The sequence below is a fragment of the Vigna radiata genome, chromosome 10 (assembly GCF_000741045.1).
Source record: "Vigna radiata var. radiata cultivar VC1973A chromosome 10, Vradiata_ver6, whole genome shotgun sequence".
Classification (NCBI taxonomy): domain Eukaryota; kingdom Viridiplantae; phylum Streptophyta; class Magnoliopsida; order Fabales; family Fabaceae; genus Vigna; species Vigna radiata.
This window is the reverse complement of record NC_028360.1, coordinates 18,714,402-18,740,635: the sequence shown is the minus strand read 5'-3', so window position 1 is coordinate 18,740,635 and position 26,234 is coordinate 18,714,402. Positions and strand designations below refer to the sequence as shown.

The window sequence follows — 26,234 nt, the reverse complement described above, 5'->3', positions numbered from 1 at the left end:
ATTTCTTAAAATTATAACATTTAATATTGTATTTTAAAAAATAATAGTTTAAAATTGTTCATATTTTTAAATTTATTTACTTTGTTTTCTTCAATTCAATTTTCGTTTAAGTGTTGTGGACTTTGATTAAGATCGAAATATTATTGGTTTGATTTTTCTTTAATTGACTTCATCAATTATTTTATTGTTATCTTATCATATTTATTTATTTATTTATCAATTAATACTATTTAATATTTTCTTATCTGTATTAATACTGTTTTGTCTGCTAATTTTAAATATTACTTCTTTCAATTTTATTTTAATTGAAAATATTTTTAATTGATGTTAACATTAATTTTTTTCCGAATAATATTGAAATAACTAGCTAGTTGTTAGTTAGTATCAATTAAATTTATTTTATTAATGTAAATAACAGTTTTCAATAAACTTTTTTTCCTTGAACTTATTAGTTTTTTCATAATAGGTATTCTGCTTTTATATGTATTAAGATCAGTATTTTAAGTCTAATTACAACACTAATTTATAAAATGAGATTTATGTACATAATAGAAACAGAGCTACCAAAATTTTATCCCAAAGACCTAGACCGAGTATTTAATTTCGTTTTAGCCTCTTTATTCTCTCAAGAGCACCAAGCCGATTTTCTTTTGCAGCATCTACCTCTCCGTTATTTTCATCATCGTCTCTTTTTCTAATCAAACCACCAAACACAGCAGAAGGAACATCTTTAATAAAATGTGCCTGGAAAAACAGTATAAATAAGATTAGAATATATGGCAAATATTAAGGTTAGTTTCACAGAAAATAAAACATTAAAAGGCAAAGTAACCTGGTTGTAGCTTAAAGAGATGTTTCGCTTAATACGAAGCATTTCTCTGAAAGTATCTTCATTTCCATGCTGAACCTCAAACTCATGCCACTTATTCCAAAACTCAGAATCTGCATACTGAGATGCAAATACATATACTGCACGGGCCCGGTCAATTTCACCCAAGCTTTTTTCCAGCTCAGCATACTTCAAACACATGCTTTTGACATCCTTATCTGTGAGACCAGATTCAATTGCCTGCTCATAGATCTCTCTTGTCTTGGAGACACCAAATATCTCAGCTGCACGAGAAATGTATATCTCATACATGCTTAACTTCTCATTGTTAGGAACAGCCTTGGTTGCTTGATCATAAACCTTCATAGCTCTTTTAGCTAGACCAAAGTCCTCCTCCAGCTTGGCATATTGCAGGTAAAGTGGCTTCACTTGATCAGCTGGAGCCTGCTTGGCAAGCATGATCCAGAAGACGGATTAGGTTAGAATTGCAATGCATTAAAAGAATTCAAAAGGTTCAACAAAGGAATATAATATATCCACAATAAAAAAAATTGTGCATACCGATTCAACTGCATTTTCAAATAATTCTCTTGCTCGCTCCAATTTATTCTTTCCATATCTTTTCACAAATTTAGAGAGATAAGTAACCCATATGTCTTTAACATGAGGGTACTTAAAGATCTTTACTCCTCTTTCAGAAACTTTAAAAGCATCTTCAAAGTATTTATGTTCCTGCATAAATAAATGAAAGAAATTGTCGATAAGCCAAAATTAGCTCAGAAAATCCAAAAGTGCAAAAAAAGTACTACCTACCTCCAAAAAGTATGCATAATTGATTATTATTTGTGGTGTGGCTATTCCTAAATCCAAAATTCGCTCATAAACAGCACGTGTAGATTCCAAAGAATCTAAGCTTTCCTCCAAATCAACATAAAATGTCCACAATCTCAAGGATTTATGTAGCTTCATCTGGACTGGTTCATTCCCATTCGCAGCCACTAAAAATAAGGCAAAAGGAAATTGAAAAGTTAGTCCACTCTCCATAACAACATTTATTGGGTGGGGACGACATGAATTGTAATAAATTCGATCTATATACAAACAAAAACCACTTAAAGGGGTTTGAATTTAAAATCTAATCCATTTTATTTAAAACCAGTTATGAAAGTTTTTAGCTGAACAGGCTTCTGTAGGATATTCTTATAAAGAAGCCCCTTTGTCAAGTAGATCATTAAATTGAAAATCAAAACTGAATGGAGATAAGAAACAAACACAACATTTACAAACCATTATGTGCACATAATAACTACCTTTTCGCTTCACCTCAACTGACGGCTCAGCTGTAGCCCGTCTTATCAGCTCAAGTGCTCCTTTGACATTTTTCTGCTTCAACTCCATTTCAGCCCACTCACACCACACACTAGCCAGATTATCGACAGTTTTGTAGTTCATCTGCACTGCCTTTTCAAATATGACACGGGCATTAGCAAGATCTTTGTGCTTTTCATACAATTTAGCAAACCCAACCCACAAAGTGTGAGGCTTTCCCACTGCCTTCATGGGATCAATCGTCCTCACCGCTTCAGTGTAAGTCAGTATNTGCTTGGTAGGATTCCCTTCAAAGAGCTTCACCCTCCTGTGCCACTGTTCTACATTATGAGGATTTTGACGCAAAAGCACGCTGTTAGCCAATTCCGGCCTCCTCTCCATAAGGTAATCAAACCGAGCTAACCTCAAGTCGATGTCATTCTTGTCATTCAACCAAAACCCATGCAAAATCTTCCTCTCAAAATCCTCGTCCACCAATCTTCCTTTGACACAAATATCCTCTTCTTCCACTTCCTCAAAGCCATTTTCCTCACCCTCATCAATTTCTTCATCACTCAACCCCATCTCCTCCGTCTTGTAAGCAAACATGCTCTCTTCAAACTGCGAGTAAGAATCAAATATAACACTAAAATCCCTAACCGTGATAACAGTAGACATACCCTCCTCAAACACATCCCTAGCCTTCTCATGCAAACCCCTCCTAATGTAATACTCAGCAAGCGAAGTCCAAAGCCTACCCACCTCATCAGTGAACTTCCTAATCCCGCCCCTAATGATAGCGTCCACATTCAACCCAGAAACCTCATTGGCATGGCGAGTGATCAAATCACATAACTCCAACCAAAGCCGGTGCTTGGTCTTACCCTTAATAGAGTAAAACTGGTCATCATTGAGGACAGAAGCCAAACTCTCAGAAGCCTCTTGCCAGAGACTCGAATTAAGCAAAAATTCAATAAAATCCTCAATGTGAGAAGGATCATACTTCAAATACCTGCGATAAACCCGAAGAGAAGTCTCAATTGGAATGCCCTTCTGGCTCACGAACACAAGATAAGGTTCCCAGATACGGTCGTGCTGGGTGACGGGGAGGGCGCAGAGAGCCCTGTCGAAGGTCCTGCGAGTTCGAGTAACCAATTTCTGATTGGTTAGGGTTTGCAGATACATAATCCAAATTCGCGGCATCTTGTGCATTGTGACTAATGCACGCTCGAAGGTATTATTGAGCGTATCGTATTGAGAGTGAGTGACGGGGAGGTTGCGAACGAGGTCGAGGCGCTCGCGGAGGTACGCGTGCCACAGCTTGTAGCTTCCGGGAAGCGCCTTCAGTGCCCGCTCGTAAATCACGAAGCGCTTCTTGAACGGAGCTTCCGAACGCGCAATTAGGTAACGCCACCATAGCTTAAGGCTGAAAGGGTTTCGAAGCAACTCCTCTTCGTACAAAAGGTCGTCTTCTGAGGGATACAAATCTTGTGCAATCGCCATTTACACTCTCTGTAAAAACTCTAACCAACTAGGGGTGTGAGTGTTACTGGGATTAGAAGACTCCACGCTACGCCCTATTTCAACTATAAGATTTTACAGGACCGGGAGACTAACCTTGAATCGCCTGCCTATGAAATTTACCAAACTTGGCAGATGCTGCAGCTACCACCATATAGAGAGCCTTTCGGATCTCTTTTGAAGACACTGGGTTGGGCCTGGATTCAAGTCACTGGGTTGGGCTCTCATATATTTTAATGTTAACTATCAAAAGTGAAATATAATGACAAAGGGAGAATTTGTATAATCTATTTTTGTTTATATAATTTTTTATTTCAAAAATAAGCATTTTTTAATGAGTAAATTTTATTTATTTCTTAAATAACTTATAAAATTATTTTTATATTGGTATTTATTTTAAATTTAATCACACTAATGTGATTTCTTTTTTACTTAGATAATGATACGAAACTATAAATATTTTACTTGTAAATAAGATGACTGAAATATGCTCAAATTATTTGAGAAGAGTAAATGAAAAATTGAAATTTCTTCATATTCAGTAATCACATCTTATAGAATCAACCTTCACAGATATGAAATTGAAAATTTTTGTTTATTTTATTTTATTTTATATTTTATTTTATTTCATTTTGTTTTATTTTATTCTATTCTATTTTATTGTATTTTATCTTATCTTATTTTATCTTATCTTATTTTATTTTATCTTATCTTATTCAATTTTGTTTTATTTTATTCTATTTTGTTTTATTTTCTCTCTTTTTTGGTTTATTTTTATATATTTTACTTTCATATTTCATTTATTTTGTTGTTTCCCTTTTAATCTGTTTCTTATATTTTAAATTCAAGAAAGGATATCTTCTTAAGTAATATATAATATTTCCTAAGGAAAAAAAAAAATACTAAGGAAAATAAAAGGAAAGGTGCCGGCAGCACCATCCTCATTCACGCCCATTTGGATTTATCAGAAGGACCTTTTGAGATGGAGCGCTTTTTCAATTACGAGGGAGCGCTTTTTTCAAACCTTTACGTTATCTCCCATTTTTGGATGAAGATCTTTTGCTCAGAACCTACACTATCTTTGGCTTAGGCTTATTACCACAAGTGGAAATACCTTGTTTGACGGTGAGAAGCAGGAGAAAAGAAATAGGGTGGCTGATGGCAGTGTGAGTGGCAGGTGCCCTGACCTTAGCATCTGCCAAGCATTTTTTGAAATAAAGAGAACCATTGGGGCTCCCTTGATAAAACAGAGAGTCGGGATTTGAAGAGAAAAAATTCCTCTGAGGAACTCTCTTTACTTCCAAGCAGCTGGTAACCATCATTAGCACTCACCACAACCCTCTTGCACCCACAACAACAGGAAAACGATATCACAGTCACATTCAAAAAAGTAAGGAAGAAAGAAGATTTGGCTATAATAGGAGCATTTGCACAGATACAAAGTAAAAAAACAAAAATCGTCTTTAAAGGTAAGCCATCCAACTCTAGCTTACTGGGTCTCTGCATATATAGATTGATGTTGATTTTGTGTATGCGAAATAGTTTTATGCTACTTTCCTTTGCTGTTCGTGCTATATATTGTCTTCATTGTCTGAATCACTAGCTCCCACCGCGTTGAAACCATACCAACATTACAAACATGGCCTCGCCATATATCCTCACCCTCACCACGAAATAATCACCTGGAAAAGAAACGTATACTCAAAATAAATTCCTTTCTCCTTAACAGCAGATACCACTCTAGCCCACCTCATTTAATCTGACCATAGCCTTTCATCTGCATCAAACAAACAAGCTGGATCAAATCACAAACCTCGTGCCAATCTGTTCAAAATTTGTTCTCTTGGGCAAACCACCAACATTCATCTTTTTGAAGTAACCATGAACCATTTCCCCCAATCCTCAACTTCTCTTTGAACCATTGGCAGCCACTGGTGCGTTTCCCTGTAACTATCACACCAGTCGCACCCCACCATTTGTTGTTCTATCTAAACCTGCATAGAGGAATGTAAGTCGGAAACCCTCACACCTTTGATCCCAAACCCCGACCTTCTTCTGCATCTCCGGTCACGAAACCATCCGCGTATCCATCAGGGCGAGATACCAACCTGATCAAACAGAGATTAGAGTAATAGGAAAGCCCATCGTCAACGGCGACGGTGGCGGTCGTCGAGTAAGAAGGCGGGAAGCGAAGGTCACGCGTCCTTGAAAGTCGCCGGCAATGTCTCCCGCTAACGAGTGTTAGGGCGTTAAGCCGTTAGGGTTCGCAAAGAAGAAAGTTGGACCGAGAGGAAGGGCACCGCGGCGGCTGGCTGGTCGGTAGCAGCGGCACACATGCATAAAGAAAAGACGACGCCTCTTTTGGGTTTTCTGATCACGAGATGATGAACTTGGCTCAAACCCTTTTCCTCTTTATCTTTAATTTTATTATATTTCATTATCATTATTTTTCTCGGGTTTTAGTTTGGACCTCTTCATGTATCTTTGGTTTCATTAGTTTTTTTTATGTTTTTATTTTACGCAATGTTTTTTTGTCATCACAGATACATTTTATCTCTACAGTTTATTTTACTCTGAAGCTAATAAGCGTTCACCTTTTAATTTATTTCATACTTTTATTCTATTTTAAATATTTATGTAATTATTATTTTGTCGTGGAATAAAAAATATTATAAAATTAAAAAACTACAAGAATTAGATTTCATAGTTTTTTAGTGTTTAAAATTCTCTTTTATTTAATAACTAAATAAAGTCTTATTTCATTTTAAACAATTATTTTCATATAATAGGTAAAAATCTATAAAGTTATAAAATATAAAAATATAAAGTTATAAAATCAAAAATATTTTTTTTCAAAAAATGTTTTAAAGGTTAAGTACACATGTGATCCCTCGTTCTTGTGATAAAAATCTTTTATCTTTCTTTTATAAAAAATAACAAAAAATGTTTTAAAGGTTAAGTACACGTGTAATTGTTCGGATCGTCTTTGTGTTAGAAACATTTTCTCTTTCTTATAAAAAATAATCAAAAAATGTTTTAAAGGTTAAACATACGTGTAATTGTTTGTATCGTCCTTGTACTAGAAAGAAACTTTTTCTCTTTCTTATAAAAAAAAATATAATTACTAAAAATGTTTTAAAGGTTAAGCACATATGTCATCGTTCGCATCGTATTTGTGCTAAAAACATTTTCTCTTTCTTATATAAAATACCATAAAATGTTTTAAAGGTTAAACACACGTGTGATCGCTCCCGTCTTTCTTGTGCTGGAAACCTTTTCCCTTTCCTATAAAAAAAATAACAAAAATATGTTTGAAAGGTCAAGCATACATGTGAACGCTCGCATTGTCCTTATGCTGGAAACCTTTCCTCTTTCTTATATAAAAATACCAAAAATATAAAACATCCATATTTTCGAACAACAAACAACCTTTCAGCCAGAAGTACGTGATCCTTGATTCTCCATCCAAAGTGCTTCACTTCCTAAAAATCCAATTTTTTTTCCAAACAAATTTTCTCAATAATTTTCCAAAAAAATTAAAACATATCTTTTGCATCTTTATATTGTCTTTTTTGTGATAGACAGTCATTTTGAAAATCACATCACATTCGTATATTTAATTAAAGGTACTGCCTTAGGGCAAGCGTTGTAGGGTGCTAATACATTCCCTACACGTAACCGACTCCCGAACCTAGAATCTGGTTTTCGTAGACCAAGCCTTATCATTTTATGGTTTTTCCGTAGTTTTCCAGAATAAATTATGGTGGCGACTCCAAAAGCTCTTTTTTAAAAAACCGCTTCTTTTTGGATCGTCGTCCCGTTGCGACACCGATTGCAACAATATACCATACATACTAGAGTTGTTAAAATGGGTCACAACCCGTGGGCCAACCCGGCCCACCACAGGTTTAGGCCAAGTTGGGTTTGAAAAAATTGTATTTTTTTTATGCGGGTCAGATTTCAACCCGACTCATTTAAACCTGACTCATACGGGTCGAATCTGTGGCGGGCCGAGTTGGCCCACCAACCCACTTACCTAATTTTATTTTTATTAAAATTTAATTTTAATTTTATAAAAAAATATTTATTATTTTTTTTGCTTGAAATAATTGTTTAAATTCCCTATTTTCAAAATTAATTGCACACTCATGTTGAGAGTGAAATTTGTTTAGATTTAAATTATAGAAAATTTATAATATTTTTTACTTAAAATATATTGTAAGTAAGTCAGTGAGACAACCCCTCTACCCACCAACTCTTGGTGGGCCGGGCTAGGTTCAAATTTTTCTGGCTCACTAATTGTTGAGACTTTGGCAAGCGTACCAAATCGCTCAAGTAGTAATACTGGTAAGACCGGATATCGTTTCCCAAGAGATTCGGTCACTACTTTACAATCGTATAATTGCTAACTAATTTAAGCTAAAGAATGATTCCATTTTAATGTGAGACTGTGCAATGAAAGTAAAAGTCATGCATAAGTAAAAGCTTGAACTACTTAGGGCCAAAACACGTGAAAATGAGATGATTGATGAATATGTTGAATGAATATGTTGGAGAATGATTTTAACTTTTACAATCATATGCAAATGCACCCAACCACTCTTCTTCATTAACTTGTTCTTGTCAATTAGCTAAGTTACTTAAACTCAATCTCTTGGTGAGAAAGTTTAGGTTCACTTGTAAAATCCCAATCCCTTGGCAACCCAACAAGTTCACCCGCATTAACAAAAGAAGTTTAAGACAACCAAAGGTCCTAGCTTTATCTCTAGACATTATTTCCTTTAGGTGTTTATGTTCATTTCAAGGTTCACAAAATATTTCCCAATACTAAGCAAACCCTAACATCATGCTATGGTTGATCAAGTCATAACAAGCTTTAAGTATAGAAATAAACACTAACAAGTAATGAGAAAAGTATATTTTCATTTAGAACAATTGCATTTACAAAAGGTTTGTATAGTTTACATCATTCCCCAACATAAAAGAACTTAGCTCTCCATAGTCATGGAGAGCTTGAGCTTACAATGGAAGAAAATGGGGTAGAAGGAGACCCAAGGAAGAAGAAGGGTGAGTTCCCACAGCCCAAAACTTACTCCAAGAGGTCCAAAACGATGCTTCAGAGCTTCAGTCGCCAAGAAGTTCCAACCCTCGAAAATCGTGTGCCTTTTATAGGTCTAGGGTGCCAACTCAGCAAAAAATCGCGCCCAACGCCCTTTTTTGGGGCGCCCCAAGCGCCACGAATTGAGCTCCAACAGCGAGTCCAGGGGCGCCCAGGCGTGACAAATCAGGGAAAACAGCGAGCTGAAGGGCGCTGGGCGCCACTTGTGCAGGGAAACATCTTTAAAACTTCATCTTCTAAACTTTTCCTTGGTTCTCCACTTTCAATAGCTTAAACGCCATTCCAAAGCAAACAAGGTTCCTACAAAATTTGAGGAATTAGTGATGAAAACTAGTGTGTATAACCTAAGCTGCACTTATTCACAAAGTTAGATTAAAAAGAGGATTAAGCATGTTTCAAGCTTCAGGAGTGTTGATTTGGCAAGAAAATTGCACCATAGATAATGGTAAAAATTACTGTTATCACTAATAAATGAGTCTGGTTGGGTTGACTCACTAAGTGACCAACCCGTGATGGGCCGAGTCGGGTCAGGCCGGATTATCTATTTTGACAGCTTTAATACATATTGTAAGGGCCTGAAAAGTATAAGGTCATTGGGCCTTATTTTGACAGCTTTAATACATCGTAGAGGGCTTTGCTGAAAATCTGATTCATTAATCTAAAACCTCTCTCTCTAAAAACAGAGTTCTTCACTTTGAGCTCTGCCTTCTCTCTAGACTTCCAATTCTCTGACTCAGTTCATGTTTTGTTAGGTGGTACTCCTGTGACCGCCCTAAAGAGCTTCAAAACCATCCGATTGGTTTTTCGTTTAGACCGGTAAGTAGTTTTTCCCTTCTCTGTTGTTTTATAACTTAGGGCATTTCCATTCTACCGGTTTCAAGCAACTGGGAGCATCCTTCCTCATATTTCTGTTTAAAGCTTTGTCCTAAAAGTTGTTCTATCACCATTGGGTGATCTGTAAGGTACTGTTAAGGTCTTGGCCGAGTGGGGTATTGCGAACATGTTGTGAGCTAAATTGTGCTTGGAGTCAAGATAAGGGGAGCTGAGTTTTTCTTTTTGATTTTTGTCCAATGAATTAATGTGTATGATTTAAATTTCCAGTTGAAGTTGTAAAATAATGCTTCTGTGAAACTGCCTTGTATGTTGATTTCTATATGTCCTATTAAATTGATGAATCTGTAATGTGCTGTGGTGATCTAGTTTGGATGAGCTTTGGTGTTGCAAATTGGGCAGGTTGGGAGTACTCAGGGTATTAAAACAGTTGCAGTTGAATTGGATAAAAGCCTAAGCGAAAATAGAGTGTTTTGGGTCTTTTAAGAGAAACTGATATAGTGATCTTGAGTTACTGTGGTTGAGGGTGTGTTTGAAGTGCTAAGACAATGTAGAGGGGTCATTTGGGACTTGTTGAGAACACTGTGTTGGTAGGATAGAGGAATCTTAAAAACCGGAGTTGGTACATCCCTGATCATAGAGCAGCCCTAGTCTAATCCAGCAAGTTATAATTAGTCATATATACCGGCGTTTATGGTGAGTTTGATGCGTCAAACATTTGATTCTTCTCCGATGACCAATTGGGCTGGTAAGGGCTGCTTGGGGTAAGATCCTGTTCTAATCTTAATTAGATAAATGGTCTAAAAATTAGGAAAACTTTGGCTATGTGAAGGAAGTAAGGTAGTGGTTTTGGGTTGTGAAGGTTCTGAGTGAAATTGGATGATTTAGGCAGTGTAAACAAGTCAAATGTGACTTGTTAGGAACCTTGAAGTGGTCTAAAAACATGTCAAATGGTAGAATTAGATTTGAACCTCTAAGTCATGAAAATTTGTGTTTTAAAGGTGAATTTGAGTTTGAATCACTTTAGAATGGAGCTAATAATGTTTATAATCAATTAGACAAGTTTAATTAGGCTTATACTACGATCTAGGATCATTAGAAGTTGGGGAAGAGGTCTAGAACGAGTTATGGAGTGGTGATTGCTTGAAATCTGCAGAATTTTGTTATGCAGAAATAAGAAACGTACACATCGAACAAATCGTTAGAGAGTGCACTAGGTAAAGTATGACGTCATACCTTGTTTGCATGAACTCAATCTTCAACTTGTTTTGAATTTGGAGGGAGACTGGAATTAGGTTTTGAAGATGAAATAGAACAAAGACGATTCCGTACATGTCTAAGAGAGTTGACACACGTTTTTGTCAACACCAAAAATTTTGACCAAAGAAAACTTAAATTTTTTATACATCCAAAAAAAGTTTCGTAAAAATCGTCTGAGTTCCAGATACAATATTCAGATTCTCTGTATATTCAGATTATCTGATATTAAGTTGTTGTTGTTAGTATAACTAAGATTTTTTATGAAGTTTATATTGATAAAGTTTTTTTTTTTCAAATCTTTTTTACCAGACATGCAATTATATGTATCACAAAAAGTGACCCAGAAAGCTTACATCAACCACCGAACTTTGTTTTGGTAAGTCAAATGTAAAGCGGGTCAAAAAAAGAGCCAAATTTGCATAGTCACTCCTAATTCATTCAATAGTTATTTTTTTTTTTTTGGAAATCACAGGTTAGGATATATCTATCATTATTGATTTCACTGCACTTATATGGTAAAATCTAAATTATTAATTTTATTAATTAAAATAATATAAAATCACATAACAAACTTTTTAAAAATAAAAATACATTTTTTTTTTGTTTTTTTATACCTACAATAGTTTTTTAAATACAAAACTAATACATTGGAATTTTTAAGTCTCAAAATATCTTTTAGTGAAAGTTTGAAATATGAAAGCTTAAAGTATTTCATTATTATTTTTTCGTAAAAATTTTATATATTTAACACTTTATTACTTGATAGTTCATATACTAAATTATTTTCTTATTTTATTTTCATATATTGTTTTATATGTTAATTTAAGCTTTTTTTATGTTTCATTATATTTTAATTTTTAGTAACATTAAAATTAAAAACAAACGGTTAAATAAAACGGTACAACGTTAAAATTATTTTAATATTTAATTATTTTTTAACTATTTTTTTGTGTACCAAATAAATTATATTGCATAATACTTACGGACATTTTTGTCCTCTAAATAAAATAAAATTATATTAATAATTATTAAAGTCAGAATTCATTTAATTTCACATTTAATTAAAAAAATTTGTAAAGTACTATGTTTATTAATTATTATTAAAAATATCCCTGTAACACTAGTTAACAGGATCCATTCTTTTTCACTTTATTTTCATGAAAATGTTAATTCGAAAGTAAGATGTAAATGGGAAATTAATTAATATTCTTTCGAAAACAAAGATAAGGAAGGATTTGCTTTAAAGCGTACACTTGTAAAAAGAAAAACGGTTGTGTTGCATTGGTATCGGAGGATAACTATCCAGGGATAGGTTGTACTATTTAATTTTAATCAATTTTTCACATAAATAATATATTATTTAATTTCTTTTTTGAAAAATCGAATTTTGAATTGCCATTTATATAACATGCTATTTGTGTATTATTTAATTTAAAACTTTTTTCTTATGATAATTCTGTAAGTGAGCGATTAATCAAGGTTAATCGAGCTTTCAGTCCAACAACAAAATAATTAGTGAATCGATCAGTCAAACAATTAAATAAGATCATTAGTGTATGGATCGCTAATATTAGATTAGTATTAATCGAAAACTTATTCTAAAAATCTATAATTACAAATTTGATATTTAAACACATTCTAATACTGATTTGCACGTGATATAATGACACCACATATAATTACACAGTATATAACATTTTAGTCACCATAATTTACCAACAAAAAGGTAAAGAAATAGAAAATCATATAATAACTCTTGTATGATATGGAATGGCCTTTTAGATATGAAAAATACATTTCTGTCAAGTAGCAGATTGTTAACCTTTAAACCACAAATTATCTGAATTTGATAATTACATTTCAAAAACCATAAGGATATCTTTTCTCTGAAAAATTTCAAATGTTAAAGGATTCTACTGATGATCCGTGGCGATGCAATCATAGAAGAAACCTTGAAAATGCAGTGGGCCAAGATGCCATACACTGTTGCATTAAACAGAAACAAATATGAGAAGAGCATGTGAAGTATAAGCCCACATATAAACATCCTTGAGGTATATAACAGTAACAGAATATCATAATATCAATAAACAACTCTGCAACCAGAATTCCTCATGGCCCAGGAGCAAACAATGATTCTCAACAAGTGGTGTTGATGAATCTTGGCCAATCAAATCCATATGTTATATCATTCCAACACATGCACAGTTACATATCCGCAAGAATCATCCATCACATTCTGTCAGTTCAGTGTGCTGGAGCAGACCCCATGACAAAGAACTCAAAAACCATTAAAATAAATACAAAATTTTCTGTATTTCTGAATAATGTTAAGTTACTTGAACACATTAGTGTAACATTTTATTACAGGAAATGATAGGAGAGATGAACAGGCAAACTCGTTTGGTTACAGTTAATTGGACGCCCTTGCTTGAATCTGAAGCTGAGACTAAAATAAGACAGCTCCAAAACTTCTCCATATAAGACTCATAAGAGCAGAAAGACAAGTGGATATTATGATTCATCTGAAAACATGAACACTTTCTACTCCTTATGAAACGCAAACACCACAGATAATTATCTATAAACATGGGTTACTGTTTTTTTTTTTTTTTTTTATACTTCCTCTTGTCAGGGTTTGATATCGGAATCATCCCAAGGATTATTTGGATAGGTTGAGACCAACGAATCGATGTCCTCCCAACTCCAATAGTTTGACATTTCCAAGCCAGAACTTGTTGCTGCGATCTCCCATGGTTGTGTCCTGCTGCCACCACTAGTGCAGGCCATTGTACTGTTCACGGTTGGTTCCTCCAGTATTTTAAACTCGTCACCGTAGTTATACACACTGGAGGATTGCAAAGAGTTGGATACTGCACACGTGTTTGTGTCAAAGGAGTTTGAGGTTGTGAAAGGGAAGAGAAGGCTTTGGTTTTGAGGAAAAGGCACGGTTGAGCTCAGAAAGATTCCATTGCCAATACCAAAGTCCTTGCCTTGGGAAACTTTGGTACTCGTCGGATTCTGTTGTGGCAGGCACAGAGATTCGTAGAGAGAGGAAGGTGTAGTTTTGTGATCATCCACTGCAAGAGGAGGAATTGTAACGGGGGTTCTCAATTCATCATCCATGCTTCCATTTGAGGTGGTGGTCGATTTCTTCGCTCGCTTATTCTTTCGACCACCGCCAACAGGAACGTTGCGCAGAGTTCCACCTTTGGTCCAGTGCCTCTTGCAAGCTCTGCAGAAATGGCGAGGTTGAGACTTGTTGTAGTTGTTGTAGTAACAGAATTTGGTGTTAATGGAGTCACATCTTGGACACTTCAAAGGCTCTGATGGCTGAGTCTGTTGCTGTTGTTTCCTCATAGGAGTAGGCTTTGGGAGCTCCAAGTTTTGAGCCTGCAACAAAGTCTGGTCCCAATCAAGCCCTCTATTAGAAACCTGCTTAGAACTCAACCCCATATCTTAAAGTGACCCCCCAGAAAGCACTATTAACCAGAAAAACAAAAATAGACTTATGTTCTGTACAATTAGATGAGAAAGGCAGTCGATTTGGGGAATTTTATCCCTTTGATCGAGATGGGAAAAGAGAAATGAATGTGAAGGATAAGAAGGCGATGAGATTGCTGCTTATAGCCCACACCCAGTGAAGGTGTAAGGAAATTGGTGAGTGGGAGAGGTTTGATAGAAGGAAAGGCCTAGGAAGCTGAGAAGAAGTGAGCATGTCTTTCTCCAATCTGTCTATGTCTAATACCTATTTAAGATCTTATCTATCTGTAAAGGATCAATAATTATAGGAAGAAGACCAGAAAAAAATTACTTGAAGTGGTGTGTGGTAGTAATGGAAGAAAATGAAACCTCATAAAACTTATGCAGACAATAGTAACAAGTTTAGTTTTGGTTCTCTCTATACAAGTAATATAAAAGGAGAATGAGGAGATGCTTAACCCCTAAGGTGAAGGTGGGTGGGTGGCACGTGGAGGGTTATAGGCCATTGATAGTGCTTTGTGTTTTGGCTGTAAAAGGAACGTAGATATGCATGATGCTGTGCTATAATAATTTAAGTGGCAAAGTTTGCCACCAATGCAAACACAAAGTTGGCAAAAAAGAAGGGAAGTACACTACGGTGTGTTTCTCTTAAGTTATTGACATTAGAGGAAAGGGGACCTATGATTCTTAGGAAGGTTAAAAACAGTTGGCAACACATGGTTTCTTGTGGGACACAAGGGAAAGAATGCATCTACTACTGATGCTGTTCTACGGACCTATATGTCATGTGATTACATGTTCTAATAAGTTGGGTATATCTCTATGTTCCATGCACGTGTTCCTTTGCCCTATCCCTCTTCTTCATTCAACCATTATATGTTAGCTTCCTGCATTTTCATTTCTTCTTTATAACAAAACCATCTGCGTTTTCTATTATGCTTAATCTTCTTTTTACTAGCTCTACTGTTTTACAGATTCAAGGATTTCACTACAAAATCATTATCCTGATTTGTATTCGCTCAAACATTATGGTGGCTGGAATTTTTTAAACAACAAAACCTTCAATGATATCAACTTATGTAAAAAGAGTTGAATAATTAGAGAGTTTTAAAATGACTTGTGGAAAGTGTCGTATGTGAATGTCTTGACACGAGTTCATATATATAATGAACTCATACCAGCCGACAATTGTGAGCAAAGAATAACACAAGTGTCTCGGACAGCCTCAATAATGTGAATTTCAAGCCAACTTACGTTATTATCACAATGAAAAAAAACATCTAAGAAAAGTTCCGGATAAAACATGGTTGTGCTTTTTCCTTGTTTGCCCTGAGACATAACCTTTTCTTCCAAAATCAGCAGATACAAGTTCTATGAACATTTGAATAAACTAATTGAGAACAGTACTTTGCACGTTATTTTCATCATTTTGTATTTTGAGATCACCAATCAAAGAAAGTAACAATAATAATATATTTCACGCATGAATGAAATGCGTACACTTAGTCACAATAATAATTTAGTGGTGAAGGGTGTCACAAGATTAGTTATCATTATGATTAATGGGAATAAGAAACCAAAGCCACATGCACATGTATAATTAAGCCACGAGTGGTAGAAGGAAGATCTAACAAATGAATGTGCTTGATTCCATTTTACAATTTAAAAAGAGAGGGTTTTGTAATAAACTAGTGTCTTAAAGAATCCATAACCATGAAGTACAGCAATACTTTTTTTTTTTTACTAATTTGAGGTTCTGATTAATATCATCAAAGATTACTAATCGAAGGGAAATCAATAATGGTGGGTTGGTTAGGTAAAGAGTGTCGTGCTGAGGTGCTACAAGACAAAACAAAGAATGTTTGTCGGATAAATAAAAAAAGGAAACACCCAATTGAGTCTAAGTTCAATTGCAGTCACTTAATTCCCAAGAGAGTCAATTTTGTACTTCTTGAAGAAAGAAAGTTAAGAGATCATAACACTTTATAAAAAAAAAAAAGTTAAAATTAGTATTTATAGGATTATTTTTGTGTAAAAAAAATTATGACTGAATTTTAAGTTCTTACTAAATTTGAATTTTTTTTAATTATTTTTTATTGAATTTTATTTCTATTGAATATATATAATTTATACATTTTTAATTAAATTTTACCATTTAATTTTTTTAATGTTATGATTTTCTTACTTTTTGTTACTTTTCTTACTTATATTTATATATTAAAAATATAAAGTTTTATGGTCAATATAAGATAGTATTAAAATAACTTTAATTTGGAAAGATATTGAATTATAATATTGTCATCATTTTTTGATAATTTTAATGTTATTATCTATGACGATAAAAATATTTTTATTTTCATCACTGTTGATGTATGTTACTGTGATAAAAGCAACTAATTAAGATGAGGGGAAAAATTAATAATTTTATAAACTCTAAACTTGATATAATTATATTTTTATGTAACCATTAAGCCGAAATTTAACACTAAATGAGAAAATCCTTATGATTAGCATGAATTGATTTGGAGGTAAACAGGTGGAGCCAGAAGCACGTGGGTTTTATAGTTTAGTAATGGGTGGAATCTATTGCTGGTTATTTAAATGGCATTGATTATCTTAAGAAGGACACGTGTCGCTCAATCATGGGGCAACTGGGCCACTTGATTAAACCGTTTGGGCCATTGATGCTTTCAAGAACATCTACGACCACTATCCTCTGTCTATATCTTATCGCCTAATAGACTTAATTTCACATTCTTCCTTTCACTGTACATTCTTCTATTATTTGGGGAGATGTACCTTAATTCTTGGGTCAAATTAAGTACATCTATTTTTTATTTTATGAATTAAATAGATTAAATTAATTTTTATTGTATTTATTTAAAATATACAAAAATTTAAATGAGGATGTTTCAGAAATAATGTCAGCAATGCTATTAAATTACCGAACTTATTTTTTTCCAAAGAAACTGATAACTATAATTGAAGAAAATTTGAGACGATAACTTGTCTATCATAAAAATGTATTTAAAAAAAGGTATTAAAAACTCTTTGAATTGATATAAGAAAAAGAAAATGAAAAATGTTTGGAGAAAGTAGTATGTGCGTGGTATGCAGACAAAACATATAGGATTTTTCATTTGAGGTTTTAATTAGAAAAGGAAAGTGACATACTCATTGTCGTCTGATTGATGAAAGAGACAGTACTTACAAACTATGAAAGTGACACTAACCATGCCATTTCAATATATGTTTAAATCAAAACCTGTAAGAACCAAAATGAGTTTCATCCTAATTTGTCTTTAAATTTTTAAGTAATGAACTAAAAAAAGTAATGAACCAATCGAATATTTAAAAAAAACGGATTAAATTTTTAAGTACACACATCAACGTTTCTTTCATCCTAATTTGTCTTTAAATTTGACTTTATTTACATAGAGAATGGATAGAAAGAAGAGCAAGAAGAAAAATAAAGGTGGTAATCCACAAAAGAATATAGTGTAAAAAGAAACATAAGAAAGGATGTATAAGAGGAGATAAAGACAAGAAAGTGAAAAAAAATATATTTTATATGCAGTAAAGTTTGAAATTATATGATTTCAAAAAATAAAAATGATTATAAAATAAAAAAGAAAAAGACTGAAAAGACACCGAAGAATGAAAAGAAAAAAAAATGTGAAAATTAATGATTTGATTAAATAATAATTCTATTAATATTTTATAAATCTGTTATTAATATTAATATTACTTTTAGTTATTTTTTATATTAAGTCATTATTATTCGATCATACTATTATTTTTAATATTATTATCTTTATTATGATTTTTATATTACTAACATTTTTATTATCTTATAACTTTACTATTTTTTGGTATAATTATTAGTACTTAATAAATCTATTAATATTATTTAAATATTTATTGATAACATTGTTAATATTTTCAATATTAATATTTCTTAATAACTATCCAGTTTTTCCTTAAAGGTCTCATGATCAATATGTGAAGGCAACCATTCAGATGGCAAAGTTGGAACTCGGACTATTCATCATGTTACAAAATAGGGCTTCCAAAACTATAACTACTGTAGCATTTTCACTTACAAAAGTTATGTCCTAATAAATTAATTTTCATTTCAACCTGACTTTCAGGTTTCATCTTACATTCAAGGGTGGACAATAAGTATTCTCAATCACAAATCCTTCAGCAAATTTCATCATTGCATATTGGAAAAAATTCTTTTCTTTCAGTAACTCACGCACAGCACTCAATTGTGCCATAAACATTACTTCAATGATGGAAAAGAAGAGAAATATAATGTTGTGTTGGACGCTGATTGTCCCAACAAACATCAACATTATGTGGTCAGAATACTAAATAACACTTCACGTGTATTGTAAAGCCTTCGAGAGATTCATGGTATTGACTTCTCAATTAAAGCTTGCCTACCGAGTTTTGATTCTACTATATATTCGTACATAATATATTCCTCCCATCCAAAACACTAACATTTTACTTCCAGGCAATAATACAGTCGCGTTAAACCGCTGCTAACAACATATTCTCAGCTCATGGAATGTGAGAACTGCCCCAGTAGAAAAGGGTAGCACAGCCCCATTTTCCAGCAAAAGAAACAAAAACAAGGCGCACCCTAAAACTTAAAGTCCTTCTTCTTTGACTTGCCCTCCTTTTCTTGCATCTTTCTCTTTCTCTTCTTTTCGTTCTGCACCAAACAACATTAGCTATAAATCACACTGGCAAAGTATAAAATCTAGTATGCATGTACACGATTTGAAGGGTGAGTGTAACACACCTCTGCAACCATATCACTGAAATCTTCACGCTGACTACGTAACTTCTCCTCTTCCCTTGCTTCTTCGTACCTGTATCCAGTAGATGTAAGAAATCACTGCCTTAAATCTGACCCAACTAACCAGCTATAAAAAATTGGAAAAGATAAAATCCATACTTCGCAGGCAAAACATTTTCCATTGCTTCCAACTCTTCAGGCTGTAAAGTGACATCCACTTTATCTGATTTCTGACCTCTAAGCAAATCAACCTGAAAGTGCCATAACCAGAACGCATGAAACATGCTACCCTTGAAAACAAAAGGAATCATCATATACAACCAATCACATAAAAAAGTCTTACCCTTTTAGCACCTGACTTGTCCTGTGCGCCTGTGCCAACCACATAACTGCAGAGTAGAGAATAAACGTGGCAACTCAACAAAAAAACAATGGAGGGAAAACCTATGATATTCAAATAATAAAAGAAAGGTAGGTGCAAGTATTGCATACGTGTGTGTGGTTCCAAGCAAAGTTCCAGGAGCAATTTTTTCTTCCTTCTCTTCAAGTACCTACATAGAAAACAACAAAACGATACATAACAAGTCAAATCAGAAGTTAAGACTGATGAAAAACAGCAAGAAAATATCCTCACTTGATAAAGGGGCCTTTCAGGCTCCTTCCTCTGTTGCTTCCGGAGGTCAATAACGTCAGGTGTTTCCACTCCCGTGGGAGTGCTGAGGTGAAAAATCCAAAGGAAAAGAATCAAGAGATGAGATGAAAGGAACAGTACATCATCAACCACCACCAAACCAAAAAAAAAAAAAAAAAACTCTTAAAAATCAATCTACACACATAAACCCAAAAAATTAGTTCATTCTGAGTGGTAAATGTTCTATATATTTATTTAATATCAATGATCATTGATTGTAGGGAATTACAATTGGGAAGCAGAAATGTTAAATGTTCAAATGAAACTCTACAAAACCACTTTACAAATTCTTGAACATCATTTGATTCTTGTTTCCTTTTCTTTTCCTAAATGTTTTATAAATTCTAGGAACCATTATATAAAGTCTTAACCATCGTTGGATGCTAGTGCATGTTTGATTGTGATTAAACCTTTGGGGGAAAATTTATTCTCTTCATAAGATTTCATGAAATGTTTTAGTTGACAAATTACCTAATCCAAAGACATCTAATCATAGCCACATCATTTGTAAATAATTTTCAGTAGTTATTTATCAAGAATGACAATGAAGATCACCAAAAAAATGCTAATTACAAGTCAGCCAGTTCAAAACGCCCATGCTACCATTATAATTTAATACCATTAAGAAAGGAGATTCTTCCTTTTTTGATATACACGATTTTTTTTTCAATTTTACCCTTTAAATAAGGACTTTTTTAAATTCAAATAGCTACTCATAATAAAAAAAACATCTACACAATAAAAGAATTACACAAAATAAAATTATAAAAAATATTTATTTTTATAATTATCTTTTTGTAAAAACATTTTATAATTTTAATAATATCTTCTATTTAAATAATTAAAAATCATTTTATAGTTTAATACTTTCACTTCAATAATTATTATATATACTAAGAATTTTTTTGTTATAATAAGAAAAAAGTGCACACACATGAGCATAGGGCATGTCTTTCCACTAGCATATAAATAAGAAAATAGAATGATAAAATAACAATACCTTGACAAACTATCAACTGACTGAATACCATCTTCAAGTTCCTCTTCCTCCATTTCTTCTTCTTCTTCCTCCTCCTCCTCCTCTTCTTCCTCTTCCTCCTCCAAGTCTCCCCAATGTTTGGTCTTATCAACTGGCTCTTCCTGCATAGTGAAAACATTAAATATCAAAATGAACTACCGCAATGAATTTAATAAGCATTTTTTAGTAGATATACTGCCACAGTCCTGTGTAAAATTGATTATCTGTATTTTTTTTACCAGCAGAAAGATAGCAATCAGTCGATGACATGACTGTCTCTTGAGAGCTAAATGAGATATATTACTGCAATCCTATGTAAACTTTGCTATATTCCTCACCCAAAGAAAGATTGCATTCAGTCAATGACAGAACTTTCTCTCAAGAGCAAAATGAGAAAAAAAAAAATTATTCCAATCACAAGGAAGGCTAAATCTTAAACGACTAATGTGTCTTCAATGAACCACTCAAGTTCTGTGAATTCTTGGCTCCTGACGTAAAATAAGTCTATCTGAGGCTCTTGACCACTTGATCTAGGAGATTAATCCCAGCTATTCAAGCCTCAAGCCCCAAAAAGATTTCTTAGGTGACAGGCAAGTTAGATAAAAAAAAAAATGTGAACTTTGAAAACAGCACAATTTTGGGATTGTGAATTCATGATAATAGGAATGGTGGAAAGCAAAATGACTTTATATACTGTTTAACTTTTTCCATTTCACTCGTTTTAATTTCTACAATGTTTTCCATATTAAAACACAGGATAAGAAAACAAAAAAATTACAAATGCACAGAAACAAGGAAGAATTCCATAAGCTTTAAGGAAATTTAAATCAGGCCTTAAACCAAACCTCATAGTTAGGCAGTTCTTGCTGTTGAACACCAAAAACATCTCCATACAGTGGACGTCCATACTGTTCACATGAAGACAAGTAAACAGGTCAATGAGATAAAGATCTGAAAAAAAAATTTAGTCTCATCAACCAGTGGATATGTAAAGAGTTATATACTTCGTCAACAGGAGGCTTGCCCCATCCACCAGGATGATAACCAAAGCTAGCTCCAGGGGGGATAGGAGCATTCAGTCCAGGAATCTTCAGATGAGGGTATGATGGTGGAGGCCCATATCTCTAAAAAAACATATATATGGTCAAATGGCAAGGAACAGAATAATATAAAAATTGCACCAGAAATCAGAAAACATGTAATGTTATTACCTGCATATTTATAAGCCAAGGAGGAGGGGCGCCCTCAGGCATGCCAAGAGCTTCTTTCAATTCATGAGATAACATGCCAGGTTTCATCTCCCTCAACTTCACCTGTGCACCAACCAATGGCATCATATAAAAATAAGAGCCATTTCAGTCAAAAGACATAAATAAAATATAAAAATCAAATTAACACTGCTCCGGATGCCAGGAACACTGACACTAAAACAAATCAATGAACACTTCTATTAAAAGGACAAACAAAGAAATTCAAACTCTTAGACGTGAACTTCAAAATGAATGCTTAAAGAAATTCAAATCCAAACCAAAAAAACCATAACATCCTAGCAAACACTACTACAAATGAAATAACTTTATTTAATTTCCATTGTTCATAAAATTTTCATTTTATCTAGGAGTGGAGATTGTACAAGGGAATTCCTATCCTAAGGTACAAACACTATATTCCAGCCAAACTCAATCAATTCATGGACTACCTACTGCTCCAAAAATATAGACTCCCTCCCAACTAAAATAACAAAAGAAAAAATAGTATAACACTATTCCAAGTCATAAGCTAATAAAGCAAAATTTAAATGAGAAATGCTGCAACAGAAAAATAGGCTCAACAAAAACAGAAGTTGACAACAGTTCAGATCTTCCTATGCTACTGTAGCATGGGCAATACCTCAAATTCTTTTCCTTCATGATAAAGGTCTCCGAGAGATGTCAGTTTAGGCTTTGTTTGGTATTTAAAGAATGCATCATGAAGAACCTAGTAATCAATAAAAACTATTAGAACGAATGGCACTTGGGTAAATAAACAACCAAGTAAGCAATCCAAATGGTGCAAAACAAAATGAAACCTGATAATCTATATCCATTTTCCCCATTTTTGGTTGCATGCGCTCCCTTTGCTTTTGTTTCAGCTTCTTACTATCCTCTTTCTCGATATAAGCCTGCATGAGACAGCATATGACACTTAACAAACCAACTACGGGAAGGAGTTAGGTAAATTAATTAAAAGGCACACACACACACACACACATAATATATATATATATATATATATATATATATATATATATATATATATATATATATATATCAGAGAGAAACTTTCAATATACATATGCTAAGTTCTTGGGAACAGAAAATTAAACAAAGGATGTGAAACGTAGCACAAGTCACTCTCATACGGCTATCCCATCAAGATCCCTTATATTATTGATCAATACTACAATGGGTTAACAATGCATTGATTTTACGGAATAACAACACCCTTACTTTGGAGGGATGCAAGCTTCTAATCAAAACAAATACCCATTAATCCATGAAATATATAAACAACAAAATTCTAAAATAGAAAAGAGCTTCTTACTTTAACCATCAGAAATAAAAACAGTAATAGCTTATGATACTACAGAAAATGTAGTCTCAAGGTCGCAAACAGCATGTAAAATTTGTAAGTCAATCACAGATAATGTTTTACTTATTTTGTAGGTCACTCCAAAAATAAGTCATAGCTTGTGAACACGTGATTTCTTGAAAAGCATATGCAAAAGATTGTATTACCTGTCTAATTTTCTCAATTCCAGTGGCAGCTATGAAATCGGGAAGCTGAAATGGTGGTTTCTCTATACCTCGTTTACCCTGACAACCAAAAAGAAAAAACTTTCGATGAGATAAAAGTACCTCGTGCAAACATACACTATGTAGTTGGCTAAGTTATATCAGTAATAAGAATTGAAGTAAGAGGAATTCAGCCCAAGCATTAAGCCCAATGGAAAGGTATCTGAAAATTCAAAGCAGAACTATTAGCATATTTATCACAAATAAATGCCCATTTACATTATGCAAAAATGTCATGATTCAAGATCCCCGATATGCAGCATAATAGAAGCCACATATTCCCATTTAATCTAATAAAGAAAATAAAAGAGAAATGACTCAAGGTTGCCCATTGCCAAACACCTACAAGTCCAGGATTGGTGATTGCCACAGCAGCTCCCCTGCAAGCACCACATACATACAGATAAGAGAAACCTTATCGACGTTATCTTCCTCACCCTATCACTGCATCCCTTATGCAGGCTACAATTATCAGACATGCTTGCATTGCATCTTGAACTCATTATTTATAAATTTAGAATGCAGATTAACCTGTAAAAATTTTCTCTTCTGACACCAATGCCTGGGTACAGGTACAGTGTTCCGATAAGACTTCAAAAACACCAGCAACTTTGGGTCCGATGCAGTAGCATCCCACACCTTAAAAGTAGAACAATAAAACAATTACAAAACTTTGGAATAGTGACCATGAGACCAAACTAATAGTGGAAACTGGGAAGGGGAGGCCGAACAACTTAAATCTAATCTCAGCAAGCTACACAGAACAATTCTACCTCAACAACATCTGGCCTTGAGCAAATTTGTTTTAGTTCAGCAATTTTCATCCTTCGTTGAAGCTGAACACATAACGGAAATTTATTTAAGGATATTTATGAAAAGGAATAAAATAGTAAAAAATGAATAAAAAAATAACATGCCACAAATTGCTACACCTTTTTCTTCTTGTTGGAGATGCCTTTCTCTTTTTGCTCGTTATCGTTTTCTTCTTCTTCAGAATCAGAATCAGCCTTCTTATTAGTAGCGGCATTTTCTTCCGAACCATCCTTCTTATCAGTATCCTAGATGTATAAAAATAATCCTCCGGTCAAACAATATACAGAGAAGATACAGTGAGAAGAAGACAATTGAGACATAAGGATTACCTCCAAAGCAGTAGCATCAGCGAAACTAAATTTCTCAAAGATTTTTCTAAACTCTTCATCCATGCCTTCAATTAACTCAGCCTTCTCTGGTACGTACTCAATTTCAACTTGTTCAACAACCTGCAAATGAAGAAATATAACGGCATAATATGCGCACTTGCGACTGTGTATTTTAAAAGTCATCAGCGAAATTTCAATATATAATAAGAGGAACAGGAATCTGCTACGAGACATGATCTAATCACTAAAATACCTTTGAAAACACTAAAGATTGAAAGAATGCAATAATTACAGTAATTATTCCAGTTTAAGAACTTCAATCAAAACAAAGTAAACTTGCAACAGAAGAGTAATTAGCGCAATGTTTGCAAGAGAATTAATCCACATTCCATGAACATGAGCAATGTCTTGTCCAAAGACACAGATCATTTTACTATCTTTACTCTCCAATACCCTTTCACCTGAGAAAGCCCTAGAGATTCTATCACTGCACTAAAAGCTCTCAAAAGCCAAATTCAAATACGGAAACCCTAATTTCGCTGTAATATTGTTTCAACAAAACGGAAATATAAACAGTCAGAATCTATCTATCCTTTCCGGCGATAATGGCGCTATCGATTACGAACCTCCAAAGGAATAGAAAAATAAACAACGCACCAAGCCTGAGAAAGTGTCAAAATAACATAAGTTAGATGGATGAGAACCTGATTTGAATCAGTGTTTTCTTTCGAATCGTCACTATCTTCAGCAGAGTTAGGCCTCAACGCCTCAGATGCTTTGTTGTTCTTCTTCTGCTTCCGGCGACGGCGACGGCGCTCGCTCTCCCGCGATTTTTTGGTCGTGGAGTTGGAGTCGTTGGAGTTGGCAACGACGCCGCCGTTCTGGTAGGGAAGAGTTTCCGCGGCCATCGTTGAAGGGTTTTGCGAAATCGAGAAAGTCGATTAACGAGTTCAGTGGCAGGGATAACGAAGAATCGGAGAGAAGAAATGTGAGAGACACGAGAAAGGAGCGGAAAATGGATTAATAATAACTTGCCACCCAAACAGTCTTCGAACCTGGGTACGTGCAACGGCGTTAGAAGCTTGGGCCTTTTTAGCTTTGACATTGGGCTGGCAAAGTGGAAAGGTGCTTCTCCCGGCACCTCCAAGCATTCTTTACGTACCTCCAAACTTTCTTTTAACTTTTAACGTTTAAACTATCCTTTTTAAAAAGAATAAATCCTTTTCTTTCTCATAATTACCTCCAAACTTCCTTAACCGGATTTAAAAATTTGATTAGAAAATTTATTAAATTTTAAAACTAAAATTTTAATCAAATTTTAAAATTCGATAATTTTCTAAATTGAATTTCAAAATCTATTAACTTTCTAAATTGAATTTTAATTTTAA

The 26,234-nt window shown here is 33.9% G+C and overlaps 3 protein-coding genes across 3 annotated transcripts; all 3 read right to left on the bottom strand.

Annotated features, from left to right (window-relative positions):
- Positions 1–498: 498 nt before the first annotated feature.
- Positions 499–3,807, bottom strand: LOC106776271 (pre-mRNA-splicing factor SYF1-like). The gene is made up of 5 exons (XM_022786826.1): positions 2,140–3,807; positions 1,643–1,827; positions 1,391–1,561; positions 833–1,273; positions 499–744 (listed from the first exon to the last, which is right to left on the bottom strand). The coding sequence occupies exons 1-5, from the start codon at positions 3,638–3,640 to the stop codon at positions 598–600; spliced, it is 2,445 nt and encodes an 814-aa protein (XP_022642547.1). The 5' UTR covers positions 3,641–3,807; the 3' UTR covers positions 499–597.
- A 9,553-nt stretch (positions 3,808–13,360) lies between these two features.
- LOC106774613 (dof zinc finger protein DOF3.2) lies at positions 13,361–14,766 on the bottom strand. The gene has a single exon (XM_014661658.2). It carries the CDS (start codon positions 14,322–14,324, stop codon positions 13,500–13,502), a length of 825 nt encoding a protein of 274 aa, XP_014517144.1. The 5' UTR covers positions 14,325–14,766; the 3' UTR covers positions 13,361–13,499.
- A 3,804-nt stretch (positions 14,767–18,570) lies between these two features.
- Positions 18,571–25,896, bottom strand: LOC106775980 (splicing factor 3B subunit 2). The gene is made up of 18 exons (XM_014663255.2): positions 25,551–25,896; positions 24,847–24,966; positions 24,637–24,762; positions 24,478–24,540; positions 24,236–24,343; positions 23,648–23,725; positions 22,939–23,031; positions 22,761–22,847; positions 22,082–22,183; positions 21,875–21,994; positions 21,716–21,778; positions 20,853–20,992; positions 19,796–19,877; positions 19,654–19,712; positions 19,505–19,550; positions 19,321–19,412; positions 19,165–19,234; positions 18,571–19,074 (listed from the first exon to the last, which is right to left on the bottom strand). Exons 1-18 carry the CDS (start codon positions 25,752–25,754, stop codon positions 19,003–19,005), a joined length of 1,725 nt encoding a protein of 574 aa, XP_014518741.1. The 5' UTR covers positions 25,755–25,896; the 3' UTR covers positions 18,571–19,002.
- Positions 25,897–26,234: the final 338 nt, after the last annotated feature.

Coding starts and splice junctions, on each gene's coding strand:
- LOC106774613 (XM_014661658.2), bottom strand. CDS start 14,324: ATGGGGTTGAGTTCTAAGCAGGTTTCTAATAGAGGGCTTGATTGGGAC.
- LOC106775980 (XM_014663255.2), bottom strand. CDS start 25,754: ATGGCCGCGGAAACTCTTCCCTACCAGAACGGCGGCGTCGTTGCCAAC. Junction 21,995..22,081: donor CTTGGCTTATAAATATGCAG/GTAATAACATTA, acceptor ATGTTTTTTTAG/AGATATGGGCCTCCACCATC. Junction 19,235..19,320: donor GAAAATGTTTTGCCTGCGAA/GTATGGATTTTA, acceptor TACTGGATACAG/GTACGAAGAAGCAAGGGAAG.